This window comes from Verticillium dahliae, genomic scaffold (genome assembly GCF_000150675.1).
Source record: "Verticillium dahliae VdLs.17 supercont1.23 genomic scaffold, whole genome shotgun sequence".
Lineage (NCBI taxonomy): Eukaryota > Fungi > Ascomycota > Sordariomycetes > Glomerellales > Plectosphaerellaceae > Verticillium > Verticillium dahliae.
The window spans coordinates 350,729-366,586 of NW_009276931.1; the positions used below are offsets into that span (position 1 = coordinate 350,729).

The window sequence follows — 15,858 nt, forward strand, 5'->3', positions numbered from 1 at the left end:
CACGGGGCACGGGCTGGAGGGCTCCCACCGCAATTGCCGCTGCTTTTCACCGATCTCAGTGCCTTTGGCTGATCTAGCTTGTGTCTCCACAACCGAGCACGTGGTCTGGTTTAACCATGTCATCGAGATCTTGCACATCCGTTGTGACCCACCGTTGGGTATATCCACAACACGTCTGCCGCATGTCAATTTGGGTGCCGTGACACAACTGCCCATAGTACACCACCGACACATTTTATGGCCCAACATCCACTGTCGCCGCTCCGAATCTTCTTTAATCCGGAATCTTTAGGTCTTCTTGCCTACACTTCGGCTTGACCCCATGACGGCCGAGTTCGACGGACTTCACTTGGAAGTATTTCGACCCCCCAGCTGGTCTCGCAGCATTCGGGCGTAGAGCGGAAAATCGTAACGACCGATCGACGACGGACGCCGCACACCGCGTGCAAAGAGCTCAGCGACGACCCGAATTGCTGAATAGCTGAGAAACTCGTGGATTGATTTGAACGGGTGCCGGTACCAGCAACCGAACACGTCGAAAAAGGACCGAGGGGACCAGCATACCAACCACCTTGCGGCCGCCGACGCCATTGGTACTATCCGCCTGTATGGCCCAAGGCTTGGACATAATCTTCGCAGAGTTGGGGATCTCGCAATACCTGGATATCTTTGTCGAACAAGGCTTCGATACCTGGGCAACAATCCTTGACGTCACAGAGTCGGATCTGTGAGTGCATCAATTCGGTCGGGTGGATGAGTTTGCTGACCTGTCGGCTCCTAGTGATGTATTGGGAGTGAAGCTCGGTCACCGAAGGGTAAACGCACCTCGACGGCGTTATGTGACGTTCCCGATGGCTGATTCTTGTGCATAAGAAACTCCAAAGGCGTATCGCGAATTCGAGAGGCCTTGCACCTGAAGCCTCGCTCGTATCCCCAGTTCGAGCCAGCAGCGAGGACACGAAGCCCGAGAACCCGAACCCCGAACCAGCCAGGCAAGAAACGAAGGATACGACTGTCGTCACCAAGCGTAAATATCGGCGGCACCCGAAAGTTCGTTGACATTCCTAATCCTCAATCGTCGTTTGCTGACCATGGTGGTAGGCGGACGACAACGCTCCGGGAAGGCCGCCTTCTGCCTATGTACTGTTCTCCAACAGTAAGTCGATGACGACGACGAGTGTCGCTCTCGAGTTGACGAACGATAGAAATGCGTGATGATCTGAAGGGTCGAAACCTGACGTTCACAAAAATCGCCAAGTTGGTAGGCGAGAAGTGGCAAAGCCTGTCGCATATAGAAAAAGAGCCTGTCGAGACGCAGGCGCTGAACGCAAAGGAGAAGTATAACCAAGACTTGGCCGAATATAAAAAGACGAACGAGTTCAAGAAGTACTTACATTACCTGCATGACTTCAAGCAGAAGCAACTTCACCGAACTCAAGGTACGTCCTCCTGATGTAGCTGTTTTATGTTTTGCCGAAGGGGAGACTGACCACCATCTGTGAAGCTGTCAAAAATGGCACGAAGCACAAGGGCAGCAGTGCCAGTGCAACCCCTGGAGGCAGTGGCGCTGGCCGCGACAGTGACAGCGTCGTCCGTGGCGATGCTCCTTTGGCTCGGAAGCAGAGGGTTGGCTCGGTGACGTCGATGCCGGATTATCCATTCGCGGCTGCTACGTCCTTCTCGCACCAACATTCGATCGAAGAGCCGGTACACTCACCCGCCAGCACAGCCTTTGAATTGGAGAGGTCGCCTATAATGTTGTCGGGTAGTCCTCATGGCTCGCAATGGCGGACACGAAGCCTGACGTGGTCTGACGCGCAAGCCAGTCCAGAGAACGGGGTGCCGCCACACCTGCCTTCACTGCCGGATGTGTTCAATGATGGTCGTATGGCTGGCGTAGCAAGGACGTCGGACAACCCTGCGTTTGGCGGATACATGCCGAGCCAGACCTCAATGGCACGCCATTCCCAAACGATGCCGCTGCTGAAGCACAAAATGTCGTCAAACTCGGGGTTCTCCTACAATAGGACCCCGAGTGACGCCTCGCTGCCGATCCACGCGCTGCTGTCGTCAAGCAGGTCGGGATCATCCCCCCCGTTCGAATCATACTCGATGCCGTTTTACGGGCAACAGACGACATCCGATCAAACGCTGCCGTTTCCTGCCACAACCCCGATCTCTGGTGCCACGGGTGTTGTGTCTGGTAGGCCGACAGCGTACAGTTGGCCCGAGCCGTGGACCAATGTCATCTCAGAACGTCGACCACCTCCTCCATTGACCAAAAATTCATCCTCAGGCTCGTCGAGGACTACTGATGTGTCGACGACGACATCCATCAGCGTTCATGATAGTGCTGGTACTTCGGCGAAGGCAGATGCCAACCTGGACGGAATGAATGCACTCCTCAGAGCAGGAGAAATTGTGGGCCGTCGTGAAGGTTAAGTATGCCCCGTCGTGTAAAGGGTGGAAGAAAGAATGGGGATGGTTTTGCGTGGGAGGTTAATACCAGCTGCTGCGGTGGCTGATGTTGATGATTTTGTCTCGCACTTTGGCTTTGGTTGGGTGAAAGGCTACAGTTGAGCCTACCATCGTCATACGAAATCTTCCGAGCAACGCAGCACACTTGGGAGCCTATTGAACGTTTCTCCCATGTAGTATGAGTTGGGTTTTGGGTGCAGGCGGAGGAAAAGATCATCTTGCTACACTTCCGTCATACTGGCCGAAAAGGACACCACCATGTCTCGGTCCAGTTAGAACCACCAAACCGGTGCTGTGATATTGTCGAACTAGCACCGGACCCGTCGGCGAGCAAATTTAGTTGAGTGCATCGACTAAATTGCCTAGTTGAGGAGTTTCGGCGCCGACCTTCCTAACATACACCACGCCGTCGTTGGGAAGGTCGTGCATAGCCAGTCCTACTGAACATCTAGGAGGGCGGGAGCCAGGCCGCATAGGTCACGGATGGACGGCTTGTGTTCCAGGAGGAAGACGGCCACTGGGGTCACACGTGGTGAGAAGCGTGCCTTAGGCAGAAGCTTGGATGGCATTGCGCTTCTCCTTAGTTTGCGGGTTATGCGGGTGAACGCAGCCGGAGGACCTCCGAGGTGAGATTCCGCCTTGGATCTGCCAGGCCATGGGTGATGGTCCCGAACCCTTGGAAGAAAGGGTATATCAAACTTGAGAAAGGAGGCGAGTTGTCTGACCAGCCGAGGCGGTGACCCAGTTGCACTCGGCAACTGCGTGCACCTGCCTCATTGACCTGGGCTCAGACTGCGGCAACGATGGTTGCTTTCGGTATGCCCCTGTCGGGGTCGCTGCAGGTCTGGGAAGCAAAAGCATGCTCGGGGATGCTCCCAACCCACAGGACCAATTGCTGAAACTCTGGCGCGGATCGTCCTGCACCTCGCCCTGGTCGTCCACGAATACCCGCGGAGTGCCGTTCAAGTCCTGGACCCCTTCTACACCGTGCCTTTAAGTAGGGCCACGGTCAAAGGCGGCTGCGCAGCCGGTCGTGGTCCGACGCATGATTGGCCTCGATTGTCCTCGTTATCAAGGGAATAGGCCTCGTCATTGGGCAGACAACGCCACCAAGGGGCCTTGGCCCCCAACGGCCCCTGCCGCGCTCCTTGCTGATACTGGCTTCTGGACAGGCCGTTTCCTACCGTACAGTTTCCCGTGAGCAGGAGACCTTGGTCACTGTTTCCTACTATGTGGCTTGCTGATTTTGGTTTCCAGCTATACAACCCCCCGACAGGAAGTTTCTGCCATGCTTCCGATAGCTGATTGTTGCCGCAGGGCCCGCGAGGCAACAGTACACCTTTGTATGGACGTATTTAAGGCCCTCTGGGCTTCTAGATGTGACGGACAATGCACCAGCCAGCCGCGATGCGCTGCAGTGGCGATGTGAACCGTGACGTCTTGAGTGTTGGGACAGTCGCTAAGAGGTGGCTTCTTAGAAGGGGCTGAACGTTGATCCAGAGAGTTGTGCTCCGTCTCGTGTAACGTTGTCGAATCGGAGTGATATGGGCTTCGGCATCCGCCACTGACGTCGCTACCGTCCGAGACGTCCCTACTATTGCTTGGGCGCTCACCTTTTGTACTCTGTTGAGCGGTCGGATCAATGTCTCACCACAGGCATGCATCCAGACGTCCGACGCCCAGTCCACTACCAGTGCCACCGTCGATGTGAAGAGTTGCCTCGCGGTCGATGGCGTTAGGCCCCGCAGCCGTCCCAGTACCATCGCGGCCTGAAGGCCTTTTGTTGCCGCCCTGGCGATATGCTGCCGATACCTCAGTTGCTGGTCCATGATGACACCTATGGTTGTTTTTCTGTGCTGTTGGCTGGACTGTCTGTTCTTTTATCGTGAACGGGGTGTTATCGAAGCATTCCGTCATCCGCGAGAAGTGGATGACGGCGGTTTTCTCTGCTCTTGATTGGCCCGGTTCAGGGAATGGCGTTCTTCCGCTTCCGCGGCCCGACCCCGTCCGTTGCTGGCGTCCCCTATTCCTTAGATCCCGCCTGCCACACCCCGCTAATTCCCCTCCACAACGTGTCTCACCAAGTCGGTGCATTACTTTTCTGATATCCTCTATCATGGCAGAGTCTCAGATTGGAAACACCCCAGAGGTCCAGGTCGATCTACATGATGCCGGTTCTGCACTCGACGATGACTTTCCACCGCGAGCGATTCTCTAAGGTCCAGCATTGTCCAGTACAAATGGCGCCACGGCCGTCGCTACCACGCCTACCGGGAGGGGCAGTACAACTTTCCCAACGACGACGAGGAGCAGGATTGCCTGGACATGTGTCACCATGTCTTCTACCGCCTCACCAATGACAGGCTGTTCATGGCGCCCATCGACCCCAGTGGAAAACGCATCCTCGATATTGGGACCGGAACCGGGATCTGGCCGATCCAGCTGGGGGACGAGTACCCTGGTGCCGAATTGATTGTTGGCAACGACTCAGTCCCATACAACCAGAGTGGGCCCCGCCCAACGTCAAGTTCCTCGTGGACGACGTCGAGCTGGACTGGGCGGAGCCCGAGCCGTACGACCATATCCACTGCAAATATATGGCCGGGTCCATCAAGGACTGGCCACGACTTGTGCAGCAGATCTACGATAATTTGAAGCCTGGTGGTTGGGTCGAGTTCCAAGAAGCTGAGAACACCTTGCTCTCCGAGGACGGCTCCCTGAAACCCTACAATGCGATGGTGGTCATGATGGAGGGCCTCAAGGACGCATGCAACAAGATCGGCCGCACTATGGATCCTGCCCCTTCTTTCAGGGGGTGGGTCGAGGGGGCCAGTTTCGAGAACGTCAACTCGCAGATCTTTAAGCTTCCCGTAGGTAGCTGGGCGAAGGATCCGATGCTGAAAGAGTGCGGCACGCTGATGCGAATCAACTTTCTTGATGGAGTCGAAGGCTTTACCGCCGCTCTATTTAGGGACGTCTTACTGTGGAGCCAGGAAGAGGTGTCTGTTCTCAACGCCCAAGTGTGGACCGCAGTGAGGGATAGGGATATTCACCCTCTGTTCAATGTTCATGTTGTCACCGGGCAGAAGCCGTCCTAAGGAGCGCCGGACGTCAGGCAGCGACGGACGAGCTTGTAGGTACTGGAAAGGCGTCCTTGACCATGTCGTTCCTTAGTCAGACCTCTGCAAAGCAATACCTTCCGTGTGATTCGAAGTGTTCTCCGGAGATTGACCGCTTGTGTCGCGCCCGTATCTCACGACGCGTCTGCGATGGCCGAAGGGGTCAGCTTCGTGGCCGGGCCTTTCCAAGCTGTTTATGGCTGGGATCCATTCTCATAGCTACCTGCTATTCGGTTTGTGGTAGGCCGGTTCGTGCCACGCTTCCCAGTCCTCCTTTGCCTGGAAACTCTGTTAGGAAGACTATGGGCATGACAGGACTAGAAAACGGCCATGGCAGGACCGTGGGCAAAGCAAGACCGTAGAGCAACATGTCTGGCTTTGGACATGTCGGGCTTCATCTGCGGTCCTTGGCTTTCCCTGCCTTGCCCGCGGTCGTGTTGTTCTGGAGGCCAATAAATGGAGAGCGATTGGCTGAGGAATCTGGCAGCGGGTCAGTTTCGGCAACACGCAATCACATGACAGCGTGTGCTTGAAAGTAGAGCGCAATGGTGCTCTGGTAGAGGAGCTCTGAGAGTGAGATCCACACTGTGGCTGTGCTTTATGGGCTCTGGGTGGCGGGTGCCGACCGTTCATTCGTGACAGGGCCTAAATCTTGTCCTTCTGGCTCCTCGAGGGTGTCTTATGCTGCGACCAGTTCATGGAGAGACTGAAGGACACCATCGGCTGTCACATGGTTCAAGGTTGGTCTTTGAAACTTTGCACCATCTGCAACCATCAGGAACACACTCTACAATAATTTAATACTTGATCTGGGACTTTGAGAGCACAGCCATGCGATCTCTCGACCAGCCTCCCACGGCCGAGTTTTGGGCACAAGGTTGCGTACATTATGCACGCTCCCGCACCCCCTTCAGCACATCTTTATATGGGCGTCATAGTTTTAGTTACATTATTTGGTTTAAATTGTTTTGACAGAACGCAGCCTCAGTATAGGGTCAATGATGACCATGCATTGGACTCCTCGGATCCTTGCGTCATGTCTCGTACTCTTTCGCCCACCGCATTCTCATGTTGTTAACCTCCACACCGAAGCCAAGGCCGCCAGCGAAAACGCTGTCCGAGCCTCGAACACCCTCCGAGAAGGACTAAACAACGCAAACAGTTCTATACTGCAGAATGCCACCGATATCAAGAAGGCCGCCGCCGCGAAGATAACCAACGCCGTCGCCTAGGTCGCTGCTAGCAAGGCTGGCCAGCTGCAGGAGGCAGCTGCGTGGACGTCTCGTTCCGCAACGCTCGACTGCCGCCAGCGCAGATTCAAGGCAGAAGAAGCTGTGCTTCGGATGAGATGGTGGGTATCATACGGGAGGCCAACCAGGCCCCATGTCGCCGGCGGAGGTACGTGGTAAGATGAGAAACAAGTGATACTCAGACAACGCATGGACGACATATTCCCCTTCCTGCGTACAGTGGCTCCTTTGGCAATGACAATCGAGCAAGACCTTCTCAGACGAATAGAATGGTGATCATTCTGAAGACGAGCTTGCATGGCATTCCTGACTAGTATCGACTGGCCCGTCACCGCAAGAATAGATACAATGTGATATGAGCAATCAATTTAATTAACAAGAACAGAATTTCAGACGACCAAGTGGCAAGGCCACACTGCAGGCTCTCACTTCTTTCCGGAACCCCTCCGCTTACCCCCATTCTGCTCCCTGAAGTGGCGCGTATAATGATCGTCGCGCTCAAAGGTCTGATTACATAGGACGCACTCCATGATCTCCTGGGCCGTGCCATTCTCTGGCTGACCTGCAAATTGGCGATGAGAGCTTCGCACGTGGCGGATCATTTCTCTCTCCGACTTAAACATCTTCGAGCACTTGAGCGCCGCAGCCGCAGCGCATTCGAAAGCAGGCTCGTCGTGCACCTTCTTGATGTGCTTGCTGGGCCGGTATTTAGCCTTCGGCTTCGCGGAGCGTGCGGGGCAAAAACCCACTTGAGCTCCGTTGGACGCGGGAAGGTTTCACCGCAAGGAAGTCCAGACTCGTTCGACCGATCGCACTTGACCAGTGATGAGGTCTTTCTCGAGGTTCTAGAGGCCCTAGCAAGCTTGAGCTTCTTCGAGGAAGACGCTGCCGTCTGGCGATAAGGACCTGTGGTTCCCATGATTCCCAAGCCCTCGTCATTATCTGACGAAGGAAGGGACTCGGAGCGGGTGCTTTCTGAGGGCCCCGCAATATGTAATGGAATCAATTTGGCGGCGTCCCGTGCCACTTCACCCGGCTGCCGGTTGAGGGATCTCTCCCCTATATCCTGGAGCACAAGGTCACCACCCTATAGATGGGACTGGACGTGGATAGCTTGGGAGGCCTCGGCGCTGAACTCATTACCCGACAAGCTAGCCTGAGCCCCCGGTCTTTCGCCAGGGTACCAAAGCGCAGGCGGGCAGGAGTTGACTCCTTCAAAAGGGCTGTCGGCTTCTGGTGACCCCCAGGAGTAGCTTGATGTCTGGACTGGAGGCCAAGACGGACTTGCTGGGTTGTCCTCCCCGTAATAAGATGCTAAGGTAGGATCGTTCGATCCTGGTTTGAAGGCATTGCCCAAGTCTCGTTCCTTGCCACGACGGACCATGTCTGCCGTGCACTCAAGTCTGATAGAAAATAGTGTACGGACGGTTTCGAGCTACTGAATCTGGGGCAGCATGACCCGAGTCTTGAGTCGACAGGTCTTTCCTGCTCTTCTTATGAAGGTTGTAGGTGAGTAGATTGGTAGGGAGACAGTGTGACGAGCTGGAAGCTGGGAGCAGTTGGCCTGCAAAAGGTAGGACCCCCAGCGCCAGAGGCCAACTAACTGATCGGTCTTTGACTTAACTTTCGCGTGGACAGATGCAGAGACTCGACGTTGGTATTCCTCCCAACTCTCTTTATAAAAGTGCATGCATCTGTTGACGACATGCTGATTGAACTCACCGATATAAGTATACTCCTCGAACGTGGCTTCGACTCTTTGGGCCCGCCTTATGGCCCTGGACAAGGACCGGATGACGTTGACGGCGATCGAGGTCCTTATTTTGGACCGAAAACGTGGGGGCGGCTGCAGCTGCAGGATGAGGCCGAGCTGCCAGGGTGGGTCACTTGCTAATCGAAACAATGGCTTGAAAAGGTTATGTACGGTGTATGCAACTATCCTTCCAGCCCTACGTCTCAGGTAATCTCGAACTTGAGCCTCTTGAACAACGTTCTGCACTTCGGTCGCCCATGTCTTTAGCTTCTCGACGATTGCGTCGATCTCCTGACACATCCTCGTCTTGGCGTCCTCCATTCTGACAGACGTTAGCTAGGACACTATTAGATGAGAGTTAGTCTAAGCGTGGCCAGGTGCCCTGAGATCATCCTAACATGAAACAGCCGACCCGTCCCCATGTAGCTGAACATCATGGCACGTTTGCTGTTCTGCCAGTGCGCCGGCCACGACGACTTGCTTGGCGTCCGATCCATTGGATGCTCCGTGGATAAAAAAACAGCCGAGTCGAGTCTCTTTCTCTGTGTTGTGGCGTCACTCTCCTGTGTGGCTCTTCGCAAAGCCCTCCGTGGCATTTCCTCGTTTGCGGCGCCTTGAACGTCGGCACGCGTAAGCACATACCCATGATGGATAAGATCTGACGGCCCATCTTCCTCCTCCGCAAGTTGCTTGAGGCTGGTGATGGGAAAACTTCTTCTGTATTGCGGTCTGACTCTGATACGTTGCCCTCCTTGTTCGTTGGCAGAATAGAAAGATTATTGCTCCTCAATACCCACTCCATACGTCCCCAGCTGTCTCCCACCCCTCTCCTGTGGTTTCAAAAAGTCTCCTCTGCGACAGTCATCGCCTCAACCCGCTCCTGTACCGCTTTGTTGTAGTCCAGATAAGTCATCGTCACGGTCTATTCCCTTAACCCTGTTGGAGAGATGCAGCGCCTTGTCACCTGCTTGTAGTCAAGACACCACTTGTTAACATACTCCCTAATCGCCCCTCCTGCCGCAGCCCTCGAGTTTTCCGTCCGTAGTCTTACAGCCTGATATCATTTCCTGGCCTATTCCGCTCGCGTGGATTGTTTTACTCGTCTGACTCGCATTGTTCCTACTGGCATTATCGTCTACGTTGCTGCCACTTGGTACGGGAGCCGAAGGGCGAGAAATGTTCTCGACGAGAGGATGTTTGTCTCCGCTTTGAATGTTCCCGATGTTGGAGGCTTTATGCGCCGCCGTAAGCGCAAAGTCGCCTGAATCAAAATACATTCTCTATAGACGATACGTGATCAGCCAGATTTAGCAACGGGTTAAGAATGCTAGATACCTCTAACTGATGGTGAAGTAGGTCAGTTCTGGTCGGTAGTTTCCCGTACATGTGCTGGAACCGATCGTCCTTCTCTGTGGGGGCCTTACGGAGAGGCATGTGTAAGTCGGCATTAAACAAACAATAACGAAGGCAGGTACAATCAGACCTTAGCATCTGTCTCTTTCGCGTCAGAGTCCATCTTGGAATCACATCTGTAGCAAGTTCCAGAAATGATGGGTTGAGCTCTCAAGAACACCTGATTGATATCGAGGGGGATTGACGTCACGATGACGGTCGGCTTTTTCATGATCTGAGCATGGCACGAAGACGTCATATGCCGTGTTCCTCAGACCGGTGTTAAGTACAACTGAGCACAGGTTCGCCACTGGGTCTCGGTGCGATGTCCCCTTCAGCCTCGGCATTCTCGCTGAAGGTAGGGCTCGAGATACCCAATCGCAGTCGCCACCACGTGCTCTTGGCACATCTTCATATCCTAGGACGCGCAGGGTTGACTATTCATGGCAGGCAGAAATTGCACAATGCGAACTCCACGTTACCGCCTGCCGAGTATCCTTGGAAATAGCGAATCCAGCGATCAGGAAGCAGGCAGTGCCTGTCTCATCTGAACTGCATCTCCACGACGCAACTCCCGCGGACAGGCTTACGCAGGAGCACCTCCAGGACGACGGCCTTGTCTATCTATACCTTCCTCCGACGGAAGTATCTTTATTGGCTGGAAGCCCTTAGTCTCTTGCGCGAAATGTCGCAGGCAGTGCTAGCAATACAGAAGCTTGAGACTTTGGTGGTAAGCTTGGATCACATTACTTGACTACATGGTAAATTTGTTGACTTGACTTGCCCAGGGGCCGGCAGGGACACGAAAGCTACCAAAGATACTCCGAGACGCTTGTCGGTTCGTCCTATCACACAAAGCAGTAATGGAGAGTGCTACGCTGCAGCTTTACGCGTCAGCTCTCATTTTCAGTCCTGCCTGCAGCCTAGTGAGAAGCTTCTTCAAAAAGAAGAGCCAGGCTGGATCATATCAGCGCCAGCAATAGAAGTGGTTTGGAACGCGTGCGGGCAGACGCTCGAGGGCCATGGCAGCTTTATCATGTTGGTCGCGTGTACGGTGGACGGCAGCGGCTCGCGTCGGCGTCACACGACAAGTCGGTCAAGATCTGGGACGCGGCCACCTGGTGTGCTTGCCATGGATCTTCCCTGTAGTACTACTTCCCCACTAGCATACTCCTCGATAAGAGGCTACGTTCTCGGGCTACGGTATAGGATTTCGTGGTACGTGGATTGTAAAAGACAACCAGCGAATAGTTTTGCTTACCCCGCCTGTCAAGCTTTTCCTTGCCCAGGTACACGGTGCTCAGTGGCGTTGGGGGAATTACTGTACGTAGTAGTGGGGGTTTTTACTGCGGTACAACTTTATGCCGGCGCATGATGACACACCAACCCACGGGAGCTGAAACATTCAATTTTATCTACTGCTCTCGAGAAATTATCCCGATCCGCCACCAATCTCTTGATCCCGCTTGCATTTCCTTAGCATATATCGAATGAACCAAGCCTATTACGGTGTGCCCATGACCAGTCAATAGTCTGCGTTTGATATTGAGGCTCTGATTAGCCTAACTCGCCGGAGGAGCCATGGGTGAGTCATAAATTGGATGTTCGTTCTGTTCGAGGGCATAGACCATGATTCCATGCAACCTGAACGCTGAAGGCTTACGGATGATGAAGTGAACGGGATTCAACCCAACCGCTCGAACCTCTGCTTTATCTGCTGACCGGAACATGTTGCTATCTATCACACAGATGTACTGCATTGCCGACATGGTACGAGCCAAGCTGTCCTTAGAGGCAGCCCGACCCGACCCAAACCTCCGACTCATCATCGGCCACCTCAACGTGCTTGAGCCCCTGATGCTCGAACTTTCCGACGCTGAAGTCAAGCACCAGAAGTGCTTTGATCGTTATGCAAACGGCGTCACGAAGCCCACCGAATCTCACACCTTACAGGTCGATATTGTCGCAGAGGAGCTCGCGGGGAAGGATTCGTTCGCTGATGGCGACCAGTTCAACACCCCCGTGATCTCAAAACTGCAACAACCCGATAGCATACACGATCTAACGAGGGATGCTGCACGGCTCGAGCTTATCCAGACATCACTGTCTAATTCTCAGCCATTGCTAGCCATCGCCACGCGAATGTTCGCTGCAGAGGGCATAAAGCGACAGGTTCGACCACCCAACAACAAGGCCTGGTATCGAGGAGTCCAACGGGCCTCGTATCCGGTTTAATATTATAACGTTACTAGGTGAGGCTCTCGAAAGAAAACTCCAAACCGTACTCAGCTTCCACCGCCACTACCAAACCTCCGCCATCCACGGCAATCACGTAGCATGCTTCCTCCTCTCCTGCCGGAGCAACTAAGCAAGCTGAAACGTCTTCTCTGCCATCTTCGATGTTAGGCCTATCTTCGGCTTTCGCGCCTTCCACCTTATCATCGATGACGCTTACACCATCTTCCGTCCTCAAGAAGCCGCCGCCGCCGCCGCAAGGGTCCGCGCCTTGATGGAGTACAAGTACAACACAGACGCCAATCGAACCCAAAACCTGCAAGGCTCGCAGTAGCGTCTCGGACGCAATGGGCAAAATCAACCACACGTCTGAAATATGTGTTGTGGAAGCTAGAGAGCCCGACGTACGTAGTGCTGAGCTCATTCCTGGCACGAAGGCCACCTACTTGTGATGCTCAGACGAGTTCTTGACGCCGCTCGTGTTGCGGAGCCATGGGCTTTGTTGGAGAGGGGATGCCATTGATGGGGGCGGCGGTATGGACCTGGCAACGACGATGCAAACGTGGACCCAGTGGACCCTATTTTCAGGAGCCTTGGTAAGCGCTGAGACTTAGAGCAGCTTGATCCTGTCGAAGATGTACTTGTCGGAGGCAATCACTGGATTGAGAGTCAATGTGTCACTGAAGGAGTGCTTTCAGCTTGCCTTGGACAGAGCAGACGAGCTGCCGCGTGATCAGTAATGTGGAGAGAAGGACAAGTTCTAAAGTGCTCACTAATATCACAGAGGAGAAGTGTCCGGGGGCTCTTTCGGAAGAGGAGGCAGAAGGCAATAGACCCTTTGGACCTCACATTACGTATTGCGAACTGAAAAAATGCTTCCATCCACTGAGCGCATCACCGTAAAAGTATAGCTAGTCTGGCCATCAAGCCATTATATTGCCTTAAAAAGACCGTGGACTTTTGTAGTTGGGCATTCTTCGACTCCACGGACCGAATTCCTGTTCAAAGTCCCTCGCCGGCCCCATTCTCAACGAACGAATTGCCTGTCCCTGTCTAAGTTGAACAGGGTCTCTCTTGGGCACATTATCTTCGACCGACTTTCCCCACATTGAATTTGACTTTCCCATGTTCTTCATACACCAGACTCATATTTCTGGCTGCGAGTAACTTATACTCTGGAAGCGGCTTCACGCTGCGCTTGATACAAGTCCACCCCGTGGTCTCCGTTGTCTCCGTTGGCGACCATCCTTGCATCGATGGCGGCTTTAAGGGTGGGACCTTGTTCTCACGGATCCGCACAATCAGGCGCAAGTACTCATTTCTGATGCCATTGACGCCATCGTCTGGGTCTTGGGATGTGCACCCGGGGTGCGGTTCAGTTACCCAAGTAGACGAGAGAAAGTCCTAGAAAAGTTGTCGACGATCGGGCCGCAGCCCCAGCCGGGTAAGCTGTTGTAACCCCGTCTTTGTTTTCCTATGAACGTGGCGAGCACCGCCTCATCGAAGGTTAACGTTCCCAAGACGACCTTGGCGGTAGAGTTTGGTGAGAAGATGATTTCAGAGCTCGGAGTTCAGAAACAGAGATAAACGAGAGGGAGGGCGAGGGAGGCGCGACGGGACTACCACCACCCACACAAAGGTGTTATAGCTATTATACCCTTTGTCACCGCGGGTGTTGGGGGCATCTTCTTGTCCTCCAATGTTCTGGTGGATCCTAAGGAACCAACATTGCTGAAGCTCTTTTACTGGGCTGTTCTCGGTTTTGTGCCACATGGTTGAGGGAAACGCGAGCCGCCTCTCATCAATACTAAGAGCCGGGAAGGCATAATCCGCGCCTGGACGCACAATCATTAGCTTGGACCCATGGTGCTTGCCGCGGAGGGTATCCTGTCTGTGGTGTGTTGAATCTGCTCCAGCGCATAGTTGGCTTGAGGAGAGTATCCCTGCTGCTGCGGAACGGGCGAGTAGGCCGGCTGCGGACTGTACGCCGGCACAGCGTTCGGGGTGGCATATGCCTGGACGGGAACGTATGGCTGCTTGAGCTCTTTCGGGTTGTTGGTGCTGGCCTGGTGAGCCCGGCAGCTCTTGACGTAGGTGAGGATGATGTAAGTGAAGGTCGCGATGAACAGCAGCCTAGTTGTGGTTCTGCCGAGGCCTCCCACAGATTGCGAACAAGAGGAGGGCTGAGAACAAGGCCAAAGACAGAGGAACCATGTCACTAGGAAGTGACGCAAAATAGAGTCCGCGGGACGGCGTCAGGGCCTGTATTGTAAGGCAGCACGTATGGGCCAGATTGTGAGATTAAGACTTCCTTTGTGCCGAAGGGTCTTGGTAGGGTCCCCATTTCTGGACCTTGGAGGGTCCAGAATGCCCTGTCAACCGGCACCACCCCAGAAGATTGTAGGCGCCATTTCAAGGACTGACCAGACATTCCTGACGTCATCACCAAACAAAACAAACAACACATCTTCGACCTTGGACCTTGAGCCTTGAGCTTTGATCCTCCTTCTCTACCTCAGCCAACAATCGTTGCCATCATCAAGACTACATGCCCGCCATGGGTGATCTCGCCGAGTACCTCACGTCAAACGACCCCTCCTTCCGAAAAGCCCGTCTTCCAGCCCTCTACTCCGACTTTCGCTCCCAGCGCACCCCCAACCCAGACGGCTACACCGCCAACCTCTCGGCCTGGCGCGCCGCCCTCGCCCGCCTCGCCTGGGACGCCCAGCTCCCCGACCCCGCCACCTCTACCACCCCGCCGCGCCTCCTCCTAACCGTCGACGACTCGCTCCCCGCCCATCTCCAGAGCCGCCAGTTCGGCCGCCCGCTGGCCCTCGGCACCGTGGTCCGCGAGGCCCTCGAAAACGGCGACCTCGTGCCCGTGCCCGACTTTCTCGCGCGAAAAGAGACCATCTACGCCAAGACGGCCGGCTGGGGCGCCGTGCCCTGGAGCGTCGCCTCCTGGGCCGCACGGCAGCTGGGGTTCGGCAGCGGCGGCGGCACGTCGACGGCCGAGGACAAGATGCCCAAGGGCACGTACGTCGTGCTGCCGAACCTCGAAAAGGCGGGGGGTCTCGTGGCCGAACAGGCGGCCGCGCGGGCGAGCGACACGCGCTTCGAGCGGACGTTTACGCGGCGCCACTTCGAGCGGGCGTGCGTAGCCGACCTGGCCGTCGCGGGGCAGAAGGACAGGGCGCTCGCGGGGCGCGACGTCGACGTGCTGCTGCGCTTCCTCGCCCGGGACAAGGGCCTCGTGGCGAGCGACGGCCAGACGGTGCGCATCCGCGTCGAGGGCGAGGACGCCGCCGTCACGGAGGAGGACGCCGCCGTCGCGCAGCTCAAGGAGCTCGTCGAGGACCTCAAGCACCAGACGACGCTGCTGGCGGCGCGCGTCGACACGCTGGCGGCCGACGCCAAGGCGGCTGTCGGCAAGAGGAACAACGCCGCCGCCATGCGGCTGCTGCGCGAGAAGAAGACGGCCGAGGCGACGCTGGGCAAGCGCGGCGCGGCGCTGCTGCAGATGGAGGAGATTGCCGCGAGGATACAGCAGGCGCGGGACCAGGTCCAGTTCGTCAAGGTCATGGAGGGCAGCGCCGGCGTGCTGAAGCAGCTGAATGCCGAGGTTGGCGGC

The 15,858-nt window shown here is 55.3% G+C and overlaps 7 protein-coding genes across 7 annotated transcripts in view; 4 read left to right on the forward strand and 3 right to left on the reverse strand.

Moving 5' to 3' along the window:
* Positions 1 to 608: 608 nt before the first annotated feature.
* On the forward strand, positions 609 to 2,442 carry VDAG_09161 (uncharacterized protein; the record flags this gene model as incomplete). The annotated part of the gene is made up of 6 exons (XM_009655463.1): positions 609 to 727; positions 782 to 815; positions 874 to 1,050; positions 1,102 to 1,156; positions 1,206 to 1,439; positions 1,505 to 2,442. The coding sequence occupies 6 exons, from the start codon at positions 609 to 611 to the stop codon at positions 2,440 to 2,442; spliced, it is 1,557 nt and encodes a 518-aa protein (XP_009653758.1).
* Positions 2,443 to 4,125: 1,683 nt separating this feature from the next.
* Positions 4,126 to 4,572, reverse strand: VDAG_09162 (uncharacterized protein; the record flags this gene model as incomplete). The annotated part of the gene is made up of 1 exon (XM_009655464.1): positions 4,126 to 4,572. One exon carries the CDS (start codon positions 4,570 to 4,572, stop codon positions 4,126 to 4,128), a length of 447 nt encoding a protein of 148 aa, XP_009653759.1.
* A 22-nt stretch (positions 4,573 to 4,594) lies between these two features.
* On the forward strand, positions 4,595 to 5,576 carry VDAG_09163 (uncharacterized protein; the record flags this gene model as incomplete). The annotated part of the gene is made up of 3 exons (XM_009655465.1): positions 4,595 to 4,633; positions 4,714 to 4,931; positions 4,970 to 5,576. 3 exons carry the CDS (start codon positions 4,595 to 4,597, stop codon positions 5,574 to 5,576), a joined length of 864 nt encoding a protein of 287 aa, XP_009653760.1.
* Positions 5,577 to 7,272: 1,696 nt separating this feature from the next.
* VDAG_09164 (uncharacterized protein) lies at positions 7,273 to 8,231 on the reverse strand (the record flags this gene model as incomplete). Its single annotated transcript, XM_009655466.1, has 3 exons — positions 7,273 to 7,543; positions 7,597 to 7,906; positions 7,991 to 8,231. 3 exons carry the CDS (start codon positions 8,229 to 8,231, stop codon positions 7,273 to 7,275), a joined length of 822 nt encoding a protein of 273 aa, XP_009653761.1.
* A 1,069-nt stretch (positions 8,232 to 9,300) lies between these two features.
* Positions 9,301 to 10,117, reverse strand: VDAG_09165 (uncharacterized protein). The gene is made up of 2 exons (XM_009655467.1): positions 9,936 to 10,117; positions 9,301 to 9,880 (listed from the first exon to the last, which is right to left on the reverse strand). Exons 1-2 carry the CDS (start codon positions 10,089 to 10,091, stop codon positions 9,602 to 9,604), a joined length of 435 nt encoding a protein of 144 aa, XP_009653762.1. The 5' UTR covers positions 10,092 to 10,117; the 3' UTR covers positions 9,301 to 9,601.
* A 1,333-nt stretch (positions 10,118 to 11,450) lies between these two features.
* On the forward strand, positions 11,451 to 13,206 carry VDAG_09166 (uncharacterized protein). Its single transcript, XM_009655468.1, has 2 exons — positions 11,451 to 11,577; positions 11,667 to 13,206. Exon 2 carries the CDS (start codon positions 11,760 to 11,762, stop codon positions 12,225 to 12,227), a length of 468 nt encoding a protein of 155 aa, XP_009653763.1. The 5' UTR covers positions 11,451 to 11,577; positions 11,667 to 11,759; the 3' UTR covers positions 12,228 to 13,206.
* Positions 13,207 to 14,775: 1,569 nt separating this feature from the next.
* Positions 14,776 to 15,858, forward strand: part of VDAG_09167 (SNF7 family protein) — a gene marked incomplete at both ends in the record, with an annotated part of 1,570 nt that continues 487 nt past the window's right edge. The window contains one exon of the mRNA XM_009655469.1: positions 14,776 to 15,794. Within this exon, the coding sequence (XP_009653764.1) occupies positions 14,776 to 15,794 (1,019 nt within the window). The remainder of the gene's footprint in view (positions 15,795 to 15,858) is intronic.